Source organism: Carcharodon carcharias, chromosome 8, assembly GCF_017639515.1.
Source record: "Carcharodon carcharias isolate sCarCar2 chromosome 8, sCarCar2.pri, whole genome shotgun sequence".
Lineage (NCBI taxonomy): Eukaryota > Metazoa > Chordata > Chondrichthyes > Lamniformes > Lamnidae > Carcharodon > Carcharodon carcharias.
The window spans coordinates 23396333-23412990 of record NC_054474.1 but is presented as its reverse complement, the minus strand read 5'-3'; the positions used below and the strand labels follow the sequence as shown (position 1 = coordinate 23412990).

Here is a 16658-nt window from a genome sequence, read left to right as displayed (position 1 = left end):
GGGAATCAACTTCTCAGGTTCAATCCTGTCTAGTCCCTTCAGAATCTTGCATGTTTCAATGAGATCACCTCTCATTCCTCTTAGCTCCAGAGAGTATAGGCCCAATTTACTCAGCCTCTTATCATAGGACAACCTTCTCATCCCAAGAACCAATCCAATGAACATTTGTGTGCTGCCTCCAAGATAGGGAGACCAAAACTGTACATAGCATTCAGGTGAAAGTCCTGTACAAATGTAGCAGACTTCCTTATTCTTGTACTCTAATCTCCTTGTGATAAAGGCCAACATGGCATTTGCCTTCCTAATGTCTTGCTTGCCTGTATGCTAACTTTCCATGTTCCTTGTATGAGTACACTTAAGTCCCTCTGGACATCAACATTTAAAACAATAACATTCAGGCCTTTTAAGAATAATCAAAATATACTTTTATTACCAAATGAATAACTTCACACTTCACCACAGTCTACCTTAGTTGCACACTCAATTAACCATCTATAGCTCTTTGCAGCCTCTTTGTGTCCTCCTCACAACTTACATTCCCACTTAGCTTTGTATCATCAGCAAACATGGAAACATTACTCTCAGTCTCTTCATCTAAGTCATTAATATAGATTGTAAATAGCTGACACCCTGGCATTGATCCATCCAGCACTCCACTCTTTACAGTCTTCAACTTGAAAATGCACCATTTATCCCTACTTGTAAAGATCACAAGGATCAAGGAACATGAGGTTCTCAGTTCAAGTCTCAGTCCAGAGGAAGCATTGGACTGTTAGAGTTGCCATCTTTCAAATGAGACGTTAAGTTGAGGCCCTGTCTGCCCACTCGTGTGGATGTAAAAGATCCCATGACACTATTTCAAAAAGAGCGGGGGAGTTATCCCCGATGTTCTGGCCAATATTTATCCCTCAATCAACATCACAAAACACAGGTTATCTGGTCACTTTCACATTGCTGTTTGTGAGTTTGTTCACAAATAAGCTGTTATGTTTCCTACGTTACAACGGTGACTATATGTCAAAAAAGTACTGCATTGACTATGAAATGCTTTGAGACATCCGGTGGTTACAAGAAGTGCTATATAAATGCAAGTCTTTCTACTCTCTGCTTCCTGTTCATTAACCAACTTCCCATCTATTCTAATATATTACCACCAAGTCTATGAGCACTTTCAAGCCTATTAACCTTTTGCATGACACCTTATCGAATGATTTTTGGAGATCCAAGTATAGCCCTACCAGTTACACCCTCAAACACAATTTCCTTTTCATAAAACTCTGTTGACTTTGCATGATTATACTATGATTTTCTAAGTGCATTGCTAAGACTTCCTTAATAATACATTCTAGCATTTTCTTGCTGACTGATGGCAGGCTGATTGGTCTCTAGTTTTCTCTATCCCTCCTTTCTTGAATAGTGGTGTTACATATCTAACTTCCAATCCTTTAGGAATGTTCTAGAATCCAGGGAATTGTCTGGTGCAGTGACACCAGAACAAAAGACCCTGCACCATGCTGCCAAACTCCATCCACACCAGTGGAGTGCTGCCAAGCCCCAGAAAATACCCCATTTCAGCAAAGCCCACTTGCCCCTCCCTTAGCTCACATAGCTAAGGAGTTGGGTCCTAAGCTCTCACACCCTTCCATGCACCCTGACAACTACCCTGTCCCCAATCCTGCTACACCCAGACTTCCCCCTCCAGAGCTATGACAGCTCAGGAACACTACCCCATATTAGATCCCATCAAACTTCTGGGTTCACTTAGGTCATAACACGCCACCAACTTCGCCAGTGCTGTGACCTTCCCAATATACTGGTGACATATCCTGATACTTTCCCCAGTGCTCACAGACCCTGGGAACTTAACTATTTTGTTTCCCAGTGGAGACACTCAGTAAGCGAACCACCCAATTCTGCAACGCTACCAAATAAGGGGTTCCCCCTTTGCATTACTCCCATCCCCCAAAACTGCCTCTAATCCTACCAATATTGAGTATCCCCTCCCCAATACCTGCTAAACCCACAATCCCCAACCCAACGCTGTTAACCTCTTGGATTCTCCCCCAAAACGAGGAACGCGGGGGTGGGGGCGGTTTCAAGCAAGTTTCAACCTACTAACAAACTTAACTCACCGACTACAAATGGTCCAATCCGGGCACCAAATCTAAACATCTTGCCACTTGGTAAAGCAGAAAGTTCAGGGATCGTCACACGAGTAAACTCCATACACACCAATTGCAGAGCGGGCTCGAATTCGGACTTGAGCTCCCAATCGCTCGGATTCTCGGGAAATGCAGTTCCGACAAAGTCACCACTCACATTTTGTGGGAATGAGCAGAGCAGCCGGCTGGAGAAAGCACTCCAACTCCCAGAGTGCAGCTTCCACCGGCAGGCTCGCAAGCCTTGCAAAAATGTCAACAAAGTGCGCGAACCAATGGGAACAGCCGAAGGGGCGGGTTACTGCGAGATGAAGTTTTTCGGGAGAGTGAGAGTTTAGAATTACTGCAGTAAAAAAATCCCCATAACTCAACTGCCAACACAGTAATGTAGGGCAAATAGGGAAAGGGAAGGAGTCAGACCCCCATCATCACCATATGCCATGAAATCTCCCCTCGGCTTCTTCTCTCCAGTAACCCCAGGCGATGGGACTTTTTTCAGAGCAGAAATAATATCGGGATTGTGTTTTTCCTGGAAAAACAGCATTGAAACTACTAAATGCTACCTGGAACAGCCGTAGCTATGTCTGAATCCAGAGCCATAACAAATACCTTTGGATATCTCTCCCTTCGATAAAGTGTTTTGGAACTGGAGGAGCGATCAAGGAGCTATCCTAAGAGGAGAAAACTTGTGGATTTATTTTTTTAAAAAATACGAATAAATGAAAATTTGAATGTAATAATTTAGGAGGGTAAAGCGGAGGAAAAGATCACCCTTTGCTGGGGCTCTCCAACATTAACCGATCTAGCAGTGGACCTGTCCAGGGTCCTGAAAACATCACGTTGTTATTACCTATCCCAGGACGCTGAAAGAATCGAGATCTTGGAGGGAAGAGGGAAGAGAGAGCTAGCAACAACAACAAAAAACACACACACCAAGACTATTGGAGATTCCTAACGACACCTGCATCAAAAGCACTTTCTAACAGCGTCTAGGCTTCGAAGATGTACAGCCTAGCCGCTCTCCGCCTCTACCTGTGGGAGACAATAGTATTTTTCAGGTAAGAATTTTTTCTGTAATCTGCTATCGTGATGAGACTAACTGGCGGCATGGAAAGGAACGCGTTTAATTTTAAAAAAACATGTATAATTGCAGGCAGGATTGTGCACCGTTCGAATTTTAAAAATAAATACGGACGGAGGATTATTGTTCGTTCGCCGTTTGAGGATGGCACCCGTTTCAAGAGATTTGCTTTGCCAAATCACCATTAAGGGACGCACGGTAATCTCATTTCGGTTTGATGACCGTGCAGCCAAAACCACGATATTAATTGTGCTGCATTGGATTAGACCGCAGTGATCTGGAGCTCGCCGAAGCTGCCAGAGCAGCGCAGCTGGCTGGGCAACACTGCCAACTATCGGCGGGTCACGGGCTTCATCACACGTCCAGTGTGTGAACGATTAACAGATAATCTTCAAAAGGAATACTTCGTGCTCATTGTTGCAACTGGTCTAAACTGTTTAGGTTAGAATAGAAAATGTTCCATATCTTCTCCTGTCACGACCTGTAATTATACAGAATGCAGACTAAACCAATATCGAGTGAATGGGTTTGTTTTTTTTTCACATTCGTATGTCCGCTGGTGCAATGGATTTGATATCTAGGGCTGAGTGTGTTTGTGCAAAATGAAAGTTTTAGTGTTTCTTGCACCAGTTGGAAGCTGCGCTGACGTGTAGGTGCATCCCTCATTTTAAAACCTCGACCGTTTCTTTCGCCTCAGTTCCATTAAAAGTTATTTAAGATAGTCCGAATTTATATTCCTGACCCACACTCATCTCTGCTGCGTTGTAGACCCAGTTTCACCCCTTGATCCGTTTCGCTCCAATTTTTCCGACGATACGCGATATTGATTTCAAACGGGCAAACGGCGCATCGGCGCAGATGCTGCAATTTTTAAGGTGTCAAGCATGAAAAGGGAGCGCATTGTACAGGTTGCGCTCCTTGAATGGAATGGCCCGAACCTCAGGAAATAGAGGTGGCGAGGTAATTGAAATGACCGTGGTTTGCGTTTTTTGCATATTTTGGTACTAATGTTGATGATCCAGAAATCGCACACATTGCTGGCGTCCGCACAAACCCGGGTAATTGAATCTATCCTCCAATCATCCTTCAATAGCGCTTCTCATTTGGGATGGAGAATTGTGAGCAGACATTGATCACTTTGACAATAAAAGTTGTGCTTCAGGAATACAAATTTTTTTAAAATTTTTTTTAAAAAGAAAACGAACGTTCTGCGTCTTGACAAGTCTCGGCTGCGTAAGCGTTGAGTCGGCTAATATTCCAAAATTATTCTCATTTGGTGCAGATGACAATTCGCGCTAAACAAATTTCTTGAACAGTGGAGGTTAGCGAATGTAGACAGTTGGACTGGAAACTTGTCCCATTGCACACGCACCCGTTACAGACAGGGGTCGAGGTCCCGAATATTTCTGCTCAAGAAATTGGCAACTAGGACTGGTAATGGACCGAGGGTTGCTGAACATTTAAAAGCGCTCTGATGTTGTGATAATCCGGGTAGAACGGCAATTATTTAAGAGCTGTTGAATGGTCCTGCCCGTCTAGGACAGCGATTTTCACCTCTTAATTTGCAGCCGGGGGCTGTGGTGTTAAATGAAGCATTTGGGTTGCAGTCAAACAATCATGGTATGCACAGCAAAGCGGACGTGATCACTGTAATTATGTATTGTCATTAAGGTCATAACTTGAAAACAAATCCACGATGGTTAACTTTACACCCTTCATTTCTTAACAGTAATCATCTGCGTTAATTTAATACTAATTATTTATTTGCGCACAGCATGTTTTTGCTCTTGCAGCTTGATCTATAACAGGATTGAGGCGCGCTGGAGAATTTCAGATTTTTTGTTGACATTCCCCTTTATTCTCTGTGTTCCCCTCACGCAGTTTGGCTGCTTCCAAAGAAGTGCAAGCCGCGAGGGCTGCCGTCAAACCCCCGTCACCGTCGGACTTCCTGGACAAATTGATGGGCAGGACATCAGGATACGATGCAAGGATCAGGCCAAATTTCAAAGGTATTATTTACAAACATTGAAATGTTTGCAGCAATGCAGCCGATATAAATCATCAGTTGTGCATCAGCGCTAAACTCGGGACAGTCGCCCGTGTCAGAACTCCGCTGCTGAAAATCAACAAGGGTGCAATTAGCTCTATTAAAAATACCCAGTGACCAAGGCTCATGTGATATATCGTCAAGGAAAGCTTCCCCTGTCGCTTAGAATTCCTTTTTTGTAAAGGTTGAGCTTTAAGTTGACAACCATACATGGTGTAGCGGCTAGCCCAGGGATATGACCATTGGGCTAGCCCAATATGTCAATAGTGAGTTACGGCCGCTATCACTAGCTAACAGCAAGTGCCCAATTATGCTCTCACTTGGGACCAAAATAAAGGAGGTTTTTTGCACCTTCTACAAAAGGAAACAGTATAACTCAAGAAACTATCCTTGCTACTCATGGTATACTTCTGGTTAATATACAGTTTGTAGTATGATTTCAACTGATTATTTTTTAAAAAAACGTATTTTAGCCCAATAAAATCAATTGAAACTATCTTGTGCTGTCACTTTGTCATTGTGATATCTTGGTAAAATATTTATTTTCATTGGTATTGAACACACAAATTCTTACTAAAATACCATCTTTGAATTTATACTTTAGTTTGGAATACATATACAACTCAATAAATCTAAAATTTTGAAGTACATGTATGCCTCACAGATCAATATGTAGTTTCTAACTGTTTCTACAATCCTTTTATCATCATCTACATATCAATTGCTCAGCTGACCAGTGGTTTTAGCCACGAGTGATGAAGTGCCTTCACTAGGGAACAAAGTCAAATTTGTGTTGGTGAGTGTTATACTCTGGGGAGGAAGGGATTATTTCCTCCATCCTTAAACTATGCACGCCAATCAAGGCAAGTGGGAAAACTAACCATGTGTCAGTGTAAAATATTCTCAAACCAGTGATGAAACTCCTTTGCTCTGCTGAGTAATATACCTGAATCCCATCTCAGGACAATTCTCATTCCCACTCCCCTGCCTACCAATCCCCCTCCACTGCCTCCCCCTCTCCCTCCACCTCCCCATCCCCCACCCCCACCTCCCCGCCTCCACTTCTCCCTCCATGCCTCCCTCTCCTACCCCCTCCGTGCCTCCCCTCCTCCCTCCATTCCTCCCCCTCCCCCTCACCTCCCTGCATCCCCTCTCCTCCCCTCCCCTTCCTTCCCCTCCCCTCCTCCTCCTTCCCCTCCCCCTCCCCTCTCCGCCACCTCCCTACCCCCTCACCGTCCCTGCCACCCCCACCTCCCCCTCCCCTTCCCCCTCCGTAACTCCCCCTCCTCCCCCCTCCGTGCCTCCCCCTCCCCCCTCTGTGCCTCCCCCTCCTCCCCCTCTCACCTCCCTGCATCCCCTTCCCCTCTCCTCCCCTCCCCTTCCTTCCCATCCACTTCCTTCCCCTCCCCCTCCCCTTCCCCACCTACCTCCCCTTCCCCTTCCCCCTCTCCTTCCCCTTCCCCCTCTCCTTCCCCTATCCCCTTTGTGCCTCCCCCTCCTCCCCCCTCCATCCCTCCCCATCCTCCCCCCTCTGTGCCTCCCCATCCTCCCCCTTCCGTGCCTCCCCCTCCTCCCCCCTCCGTGCCACCCCCTCCTCCCCCTCTGTGCCTCCCCCTCCTCCCCCTCTCACCTCCCTGCCACCCCCTCCCCCCTCTTCCCCTTCCTTCCTATCCCCTTCCCCTCCCCTCTCTCCCCTCCCCCTCCTGTCCCCTCCCTCTCTTGCCCCCTCCCCCTCCTGCTTCCTCCCCCTCCCCCCTCCCCCATGGAATACAAATGTTATTAGTTAGGCTATATTTAGAGTATTCTGCCTCATTTTCATTGTGCTATATTAGGAAGGCCATAGTGGGTGCATTTTAATGAGATAGCATTTGGAATGTGATACAAGAAGATTCAGTAATTTTCAAAAGGGAATTGGATAAACGCATGAAAGGGAAAATAAATTGTCGCGCTTTGCAGAGAGAGCATGTGGGTGAAGCTAATTGGACGGCATATCCCATATCCTTTTTAATGGTTTTATTCACCAATTTAGAAGTTGCTAACTTGAACACCAAGGGCTGAAATTTTGTTCTGGGATTGGGACCCCAAAGTTGGATGAATTTCCAGGTACATCCCTGTGTTATGTTGATGCCTGACGTGGCTTTTGAAGAGCAAGTCAATTAGTAGCCAGGATGCAAGCTTGCTGTCCAGTTCAGGCTGGTGGGCAGGTTCTCAAGGTTGGAGGGCCAACAGAAGACCCTCCAGCACTCTCAGATCAGCGCTTTCAAACAGCTAGCACATGTGCAATGGGCTGAATGGCCTCCTTTTGTGCTGTATCACTCTATGATCGTATGAAACAAACTGGTTTACTAATGAAGGAAACCTGTCACCTTATCTGATTTGGCCTCTGTGTTGTACGGTTGAATCTTGATGTCCTCAGAATTGACCTAGAAACCAACATGATTAAAAATAAGGAACATCACCACCTCTTTATGACCTCCAGGGATGGGCACTTAGTGGGAATTTCCCAGTGTAAATTCAAAAATATCAAAAGAATGAAGAGAGGATTGGAAGGCTTTTCTATGCAGGGGCTGTTGAAATACAATATGTTGGAGCATGATAGAAGTAGAATCCAGAATAATTTTAAAAGGAAAATGGGTAAATATTTTTATTTTAAATTAATATGGGGAAAGGGCAAGAAGATGGCATGAAATGTATCACTCTTTTAGAGAACCAATGGAGGCAAAATAGCTTGCTGTGTGTTATAGAATTCAAGATTCAAGTTACTTATTCTGATAAAATCCCAAAGCTCAATGATGCGCTAATAATAGCAAAAGTGGACTTTTTTTATTCACTCCTGGGTTGTGGGCAGTTCTGGCTAAGCCAGCATTTATTCCCCATCCTTAATTGCCCTTGAGAAGGTGGTGGTGAGCTGCCGCCTTGAACCACTGCAATCCTTATGGTGTAGGTACCCCCACAGTGTTATTAGGAAGAGAGTTCCAGGACTTTGACCCAGCGCCACTGAAGGAATGGTAATATAGTTCCAGGTCAGGATGATGTGGGCTTCGATGTATCTACTGTCCTTGTCCTCCTAGGTAGTAAAGGTCATGTGTTTAGAATGTGCTGTTAAAGGAGCCTTCATGAGTTGCTGCAGTGCATCTTGTAGATGATGCATACTCCTGGCACTGTGTGTTGGTGGTGAAGGGGGTAAATGTTGAAGGTGGTGGTGGGGTGCCAATTAGGCTGGCTGCTTTATCGTGAATGGCATTGAGCTTTTTTGAATGTTGTGGAGCTGCACTCATTCAGGCAAGTGGAGAGTATTGCATCACACTCTTGACCTAATATATAAGTAACTCTTAAATAAAAGCTGAAAATGTAATTAAACAATTAAAATTGGGGAACATTACACAAATAGTAGCAAAATGTCAAGTGTGGAAGATAGAACTAAAATGTCCAAATAAACATTGAATAAATAAACCAGAGATTTCACAATGTTGCACAGATTGATTTGTATATAGAAGAATGAACAATAATGTTTCATACAAGTTCCATATCATACTTGTGCCAAATATTCAACTTCCATGTGCTCTGTCTACCGGTATAAGGTAGCCTATTTATATCCTTTTTTTCATGTTAAAAGACATCATCTTGAGTAGATGCTCATTTATGCACAGTTGATTTATGGACCAGGAAAATTGCCCACATTTAGATGACATATGGTAATATATTGCACTCTAAATATTAGACATCTAGATTTAAGGTACTGTATCCATTATTGTTCAATTTTAAGTCAGACATTTTAGCCATAGCAGTGTGACAAATTTTACACAGCACTTTCTCAGTAACTGTTGTATGGTGGAAAAACAGGAAAGAGAAAAGTAGCAGTGATAGAACAGATGAATGTGGACATTGAGGGAGGCTTAAGATAATAACAGGCATAGTGTTACCCATAATGGCATGGGAGTATGATGCATATATGATAGGGACAAATATGTGAAAATTGTTGAAGGACATATGGTATTAAGAATAATGTAGAAGGGCAAAGTAGGACAAGGTTCAGGGATAGCAAGGATAACCATGAAAGGTAAAGACAGACATTAGGCAGTAGAAATAGGCATTGGTAGGTGCAAGAAAAGGACAGGTGTAAGAGAATGGAGAAATTGATTGCACCAGACAACTGGAAGTTCAGCAGTTGCCTCAAAGTCAAATTCTACTCCAGTCTAAACTTAAGGTTTTCACAAATTGTACAATTCTTTGCAATTGGAACTCAGATTGCATAAATTAAAAAATATTTCAAAAGATCTTTCATATTGAATCAAATGCCAAAATTCTAACGATCAACCCCATTTCTGTAAAAATCTGGCAAATTATTCTATACTCATTTGGATTTTCATTTATTTAAATATAAATATTTCTGATCTTTTGTCTTGTTTCAATGAGTGAAACATCTCATCTCACTAGGATTTATAAGCATCTTAAATAGCAACAATTTGCTGATAAATTCTTTGCACCCTGCACAAATGAGGAAAGTCCAATTAGGTTAATACGTTTTGTTCATAACAGCAGTTTTTTTAGCGGAATATGGATTTACTGCAATGAATGCTATTACTGTAGTCATTATATGCTGCTTTTTAAAATCTCATTTCTATATAGCTATATTTTGCTAATCAATACATCTGTTTTGATTTTGCTCCAGAATTTCCTTAAATTGTAAAATGTGGCTACAACCCAAGCTAGCCAAGGTGATGTTTCACTTTTCAGAAGGCAATTTATGGAAATGGTTTTTTTAAAAATATGGTCCTGTGCCAAATGATGCCAAATAGATTGGACTATTAATCAAATTTTCAACAATGTTATTTCTGTGAGGTTTGGATACAGCTCAATCTACATTTCACTAACTACATCAGGATATGCATCATTTGTTCTATGTAAACTACACAAAACCTCTTTTCCCCTATGTGAATAGTGGCATTTCAGTTCCAATTCACCAGCATGAGTATTTTTCAAGACATGGTCAAAACAATAATGATCACAAATTCTTAAAATGGCTTCAGAAAAGAAATTGTGCTCCATGTAGCATGGAGAAATTAATTGAAGTTATTAAATATCTTGATATATTTTATTCATAACAATTAACAGGTTTGTTGGAAATTTGATGCCTAAAACAAGATTGAAATTTATTAGGACCAATAATCATCAAAATGCTGCATTATTCAATATTTTACTGATTTTTTTACATTCCACTGGATGAGATGAAATTGAGAGATTTTCTTTCATCTATGTTTGGAGATGATTGTTTTTTTGTTTGGTCTCCTGAATACATAGAATTACTCAAGTTTCGTAAATGTTTTCGCTGCTTGCATTATCAGTGGTTCATTTGCTTCTCCTTGAACATCAACTACAGTACAACTACAATCAAGAACTCCGTGTTGAGAACCATAGCTATCCTTCCAATACCCTACAGGTTACGCTTCATGTAATGTTTCTGAACAAGAATTACTGGCTTTTTGAAGGATAAAATAAAATAGTTTTTATTTTTTGATGAACCTTTTTTTTTTGCTTAAAGACCAGGAAGATCTTGTTCTGAGTTAATTGATCTCAATGGGGATAATACAATGGATACTACAATTGGATAAAATGCCCCAGCCTTTGGAGAGGGGGAAAAAAAATCAGGTTTCCCATTTCTGATCACTCTTCTGTGACTACTGCTAGAAATGTCATGTGTAAATGCCAGCAGGTATGTCTGTGATAGTTCCCTGCATCATGGTCAGATAGATTACTAACACTCATGAACAGGCTTGCACAGGAAGAATGGTCATTTGGTGAAATCACCCAGCTTGTCACTGAAGGATTCATACATCAGCCTGAGTCAGTGCCTTTATAAGAGCAGGAGGGAGAATTGAGGAATACCGAGGAATGTGCTGTGGTTTCACATTTTTGTGTATTAAGCCAATAGCATGATTATCTGTGAATCTTTTATGTAGACGCTATGCTTCTAGATACTAATATTCCTCGTTGAGTTACATAAAATACACAGGATGAAATTTCAAAATAACATTGATTAATATCAAAAATGCTTTGTCATAGATTTCAGTAATGCCATTTTATCTTCATTCCACTTGATAAAAAGGGAAGCAAGGCTCTTTAGATACTGCTTATTGATTAGACTTTCATCATTCTGTTGGAAATATAACATTTTCTGGCAACAAATGTTTCCTTTCCCTGTGTCAGTTTCAAAGGAAAAGCTACAGCAAACATTCTAATAGTCTGCAATAGCCTGGATGTGCAATAAAGCCTGGGACAGACTTTCTATAAAATGTGCTGAACTAGAAATCCATTCGACTTGACATGGCCTTTCTTGAAACTGCAACGAGGCAGAAATTGTCCTTCTCTCTCGTTCTTGTGGAAGTGCATGAAAGCCTAACTCTCTAACAATAGATGGTTAATCGCTTGGAAAAGTCACAGGACATGGAGTAATCATTGACAATGGGCAGTTTTACAAATTCAGTATTTTTCCCATATCCTGGAAATGAAAATTAGCACATGTGTCAAGAGGAAAGAAGATTTATTGTTCCATAATAATACAATGTGAGGCATTAGCTTTATGAAATAATTTTGTAGTGTTAGTCCCTACTTTATAGAAATAACAAGGAACTAATATTTAGATATCATAAGATTCTGCCAGAAGTGAGATACTGGGAGGATTTAAGACTTGTAATTTTTGCAAATTTTCCATTCTTCAAACTCCAATCATTTGAAATATGTTTCATGTCTACACGTAAAATAAGCGACCGGTTGCCACCAACCATTTTGGTGTTCAGGATTTATTATTGCAAGTCTGTACTTTCCTTTAAACCTGGCCAACCAGAACAAATAATGAAGGAACTCAAATTGCTGCTTTCGCTGCACTTGCTAGAGAATATTTAATGTACTTGACCCAGGGAAATTGCTTCAAATAAATTTGCTTTATTGGTTCCATATATTGTTGTATAAGTTATATCAAGCAGTGAATTCCTGGTAACACCATTTCATCTTTATTGCTTTCACATAATGCTACCTCAATTCTATGCTCAATTGTTAAACTCTTCAGCTGGAGTTTTTACAGCTAAGAGCATATCTTATTGTTTCCTGGTTAGTGCAGAAACAATGGGTTATGCAGTGAGCTCAGATTGCAATGTTGAGGTAGGACAATGTTGGGATATAGCATTGCTTGCATCAATATTCTAGGTCCTTTGTTTTTGACTCACATTACCTAAACCAGAGCCCTTAACACACCCTAAAACACAACAGCAATAGAAGGAATTAATCAAAATACCATATTTTGAAAGACTAACAGATTTGAACCCATGCAGCTAAATTAGTAAATCCACATAGCAAAATACTGAACACTTCACTGAACTGAAAAGTGTTTATTATTTAATCAACAGCTGTCCAGGAATAAGTGTATTAGGCTGGAAGAGCCCCAGGGGCTGGATAATGTTTTAATCTATCATGATTTAGGAATATCATCAGGTCCTTTGACAATACCACTTGTAACATCATTCTTGGTTGATTTTTGGTGTGCCACATATCAGACATTCTGTTCCAACAACAACAGCTTGCATTTCCATAGCACCTTTAATGTTGTAAAATGTCCCAGTGCACTTTGCAAACAAAATCTGACACTGCGTCACATAAGGCAATAATAGAACAGATGGAATCATAGAATGAGGAGGCCATTTGGCCCTTTGTGTCTATGCTGGGTGTCTGCAAGAGCAACTCCCACTCCCCTGCCATTTCCCCATACCCCTGCAATTTTCACTCTTCAGATAATTATCCAAATTCCTTTTGAAAACTATGATTGAATCTGCCTCCAGCCTCAGGCAGTGCATTCCAGATCCTAACCAAACACTGTCTAAAAAGGTTTTCCCTCATAGAACCATAGAAAAGTTACGCCACAGAAAGAGGCCATTCAGCCCATCATGTCTGCGTGGCTGAAAAAAACTAGTCACCCATTCTAATCCCACCTTCCACTACCAAGTCTGTAGCCTTGCCAGTTGCATCACCTCAGGTGCAGATCCAGGAACCTTTTAAATGAGTTGAGGGCTTCTGCCTGAACCACCAATCCAGGCAGTGAACTCCAGACACCTAGCATCCTCTGGGTGAAAAGGTTTTTCCTAATATCCCCTCTAATCCTTCTACCAATCACCTTAACACCATGCACCCATGTCACCTTTACTTTTTTTTTTGCCATGCACTTTAAATCTGTGTTCCTCTAGTTCTTGACTAATTTGCCAAAATCTTGGTCGAAGGTAAGTTTTATGGAACATCCTGAAGGAAGAGAAAGGGGTAAAGAGAGGGAGAAGGTTAGGAAGAAAATTCAGAGCTTGGGACTAAGCAGCTGAAGGCACAGCCACTAGTGGTGACACAATTAAAATGGAGGATGTGCAAATGGAATTGGAGGAACACAGATATCTCAAAGGGTTCTCGGCAGGGTTGGGGGGGGGGTGGTGGGGGGGGCGGAGGAGGTGTGGGGGGGTGGGGGTGGGGGTGGTAGGTTACAGAGATAGGGTAGGGTGGGGTTATGAAGGGATTGGAAAACAATGATAAGGATTTTTAAAATTGAGGCATTACCAGACCAGGAACCAATGCAAGTCAGCAAGCACAGAGTTGATAGGTGAAAAGGAATTGGTCAAGGAAGCACAGGTACAGCAGAGTTTCAGGTGAGCTTAAGTTTATGTAGTTTGCAAGATCAGAGGGCAACCAGGGAGAGCATTGGTGTAGTTGAGTCTAGAGGTAACAATACATGGTTGAAGGTTTCAGCAGCAGATGAACTGAAGCAGGGGCTGAATCGGATGATAATGAAGTGCAAGTAGGCAGTCTTGATTATGATATGGTTATGTGGTTGAAATCTCATCTTGAGGTGAAATATGACACCAAGAGTGTGAACAGTCTGATTCCACCACAAATAATTGGCAGCGAGAGGGCTGGAGTCGGTGGCTCATGAATAAATTTTGAAGTGGGAACCCAAGGCATTGGCTTTTGTCATCCCAATGTTTCCCAGTAAAGAGTGAGAGTTATTAATATTGATCCATTTTCCAATAGGATATACATCATAAACATTCCAATTCATTAACATTGCTGTGGTAACAATCACATTTTTCAATGATCGCATTTATGTCCACCTTAAACTATCCTTTTGCTGTCTTGATTTCATGTTAACCTTTGGGTGTGTCACCAATCCTCAGCAATGAAAGATATTAAGACCTATTTCTAGGTGGAAGAAAGGGGAGAAATGTGAAAAGAGGAAGATAGCAGCTACCCCAGACACAAAAGAAATTAATGGTTTAAATGCAAATCACTTAATTGAAAGACACAAATCTATTAGATAATGTAAAAATTCATCTTTAAAGAGAAGAAACAAGGGAACCATCAAACCCTCTCCTATTTGATCTAAAATGACTCAATTCCAATGATTGGTTCATGATATCCTCTGAAGTGACCTAACCTGCCTTCTGAGGAGCAGCTCAAGGTGGATAATAAGTAACGACACCCACCACCACAACTGTATTAAGGCTTCAAAATGCAAGAACTACCAGTTGCAACTCACCAAAGTTACTTCAACATCTCAAACAACATCTGCCATTAAGATGAATAAGTGCAACAATTTCATAGGAACACCATCACCTCAACAGTCTCTTCCCAGGTCACACAACATCTCAGTTGGATATAAATTACTGATCCTGCTTCATCACTAGGTTAAAAACTTGGAATTCCCGACCTAACATCGTTTTGGAAGCATCACCAACACAGGGGCTTCAGTAGTTCAAGAAGAAGAGGGTCTGCCATCACCACCTCAGGATAATGGATGGTGGGGGGGGGGATAAAATGCAGCATTACGCATGTCAGCCAAATCAAAAGCCTTGTCAGCATTGCCCATATCCTCAGAACAAGCTAAAAAAAACATAGGGCGGAATTTTCAGTTTGACATGTGAGGGACGGGCCCCGCACATCCACCCGGAAACGCCATGCGGTGACATCAGGCAAGTATTCTTGCACGTCACCACGCGCCATCACAATATTGCTGGGCGGTCACGTGATGAAGTCCTTTCGTCTTCGATCAGCGCTGATTTTTAGGTGCCCGTGCGGCCTTCAGGTCAGCGCAAGGGTGCAACGGGCAGGCGGGTGAGAGACTTTTCTATGAACCTCATCCACGGGACGGATAAGAGGGCTCAGTGGGGTTGTCAATCTGCTTTGTGGATTATTTATTGGAGAAGGTATTTTAAACTTGCCTGTGTGATCTGCAGCAGTTCAGAATGCATCCCAGCAGCTTTTTTTGTACTTCTAACCTTCAGGTCAGCACTCTGCAGTCAGGTCTGTAGCTTTCAGGAAACCTCCCTTTAGCCTGGGTGTGGGATCTGACATGTCCACTAGAGGCAGCTCCTCTGAGGAGGGGTGGAGGACTAGAAGGATGTGGAGGCCAGGAGTGCACATTCAGCCTCCAGGGGAGCCACCTTTGGGAGTACTTGCGCAGGTACAAGTGGCACTGGGCCAAGAGGTAATCCAAGATGGAAGGGGCTGCAGAAGACGCCACTATCTTGTATATCACACCAGGGTATACAAGCGGCGATGCAGTTACCTCAATATATCTTAGGTGCAGTGCCAAAGGTGGCTCTGACTATCAAAGGAGACAGTGAACTTTATCTTTCATTGATTGGCACTGGGATCTCCCCTAACTGTGTGGGAGGGCAGCCCCATGCCAGTGGCTCTGAAGGTCACAGCTGCCCTTAACTTCTATGCCTCTGGATCCTTCCAGGGCTCGGTGGGTGATCTTTGCAGTGTCTCCCAATCAGCTGTCCACACTTGTGTCAAACAGGTTACAGACGCTCTGTTCAGACGGGCATTGACCTTCATCCACTTCCACTGGGACCAGGCAAGTCAGGCACAGCGAGCCAGAGGCTTCGCGGCCATTGCTGGCTTCGCCCACGTCCAGGGTGCAATAGACTGTACACATGTGGCCATCAAGGCGCCAGCAGGTGAGCCTGGTGCCTTCATCAACAGGAAGGGCTTCCACTCTATGAACATGCAGATAGTGTGTGATCACAGGATGCTGATTCCACAAGTCTGTGCAAGGTACCCAGGCAGCTCCCACCATGCCTACATCCTCAGACACTCCCAGGGCTGGATAAAATGCTCCGGCCCAGCTTGGTGGTTGGCTGCTGGGTGACAAGGGCTATCCCCTCAGAAGGTGGCTCATGACGCGCCTCCACCATCCAAGAACAGAAGCTGAGCAGCGCTACAATAGGAGCCAGGCCTCCACAAGGGCTGTGGTGGAGAGAGCCATCGGTCTTCTCAAGATGCGCTTCTGATGCCTGGACCGCTCAGGGGCGCACTCCAGTACCCCCCAGGTCATGTG

The 16658-nt window shown here is 42.8% G+C and overlaps 1 protein-coding gene across 1 annotated transcript in view; it reads left to right on the top strand.

The window, feature by feature from the left end:
- Window positions 1-3161: 3161 nt before the first annotated feature.
- Window positions 3162-16658, top strand: part of glra1 (glycine receptor, alpha 1) — a 149419-nt gene continuing 135922 nt past the window's right edge. Inside the window, exons 1-2 of the mRNA XM_041193832.1 lie at window positions 3162-3217; window positions 5122-5249. Coding sequence (XP_041049766.1) covers window positions 3162-3217; window positions 5122-5249 — 184 coding nt within the window. The remainder of the gene's footprint in view (window positions 3218-5121; window positions 5250-16658) is intronic.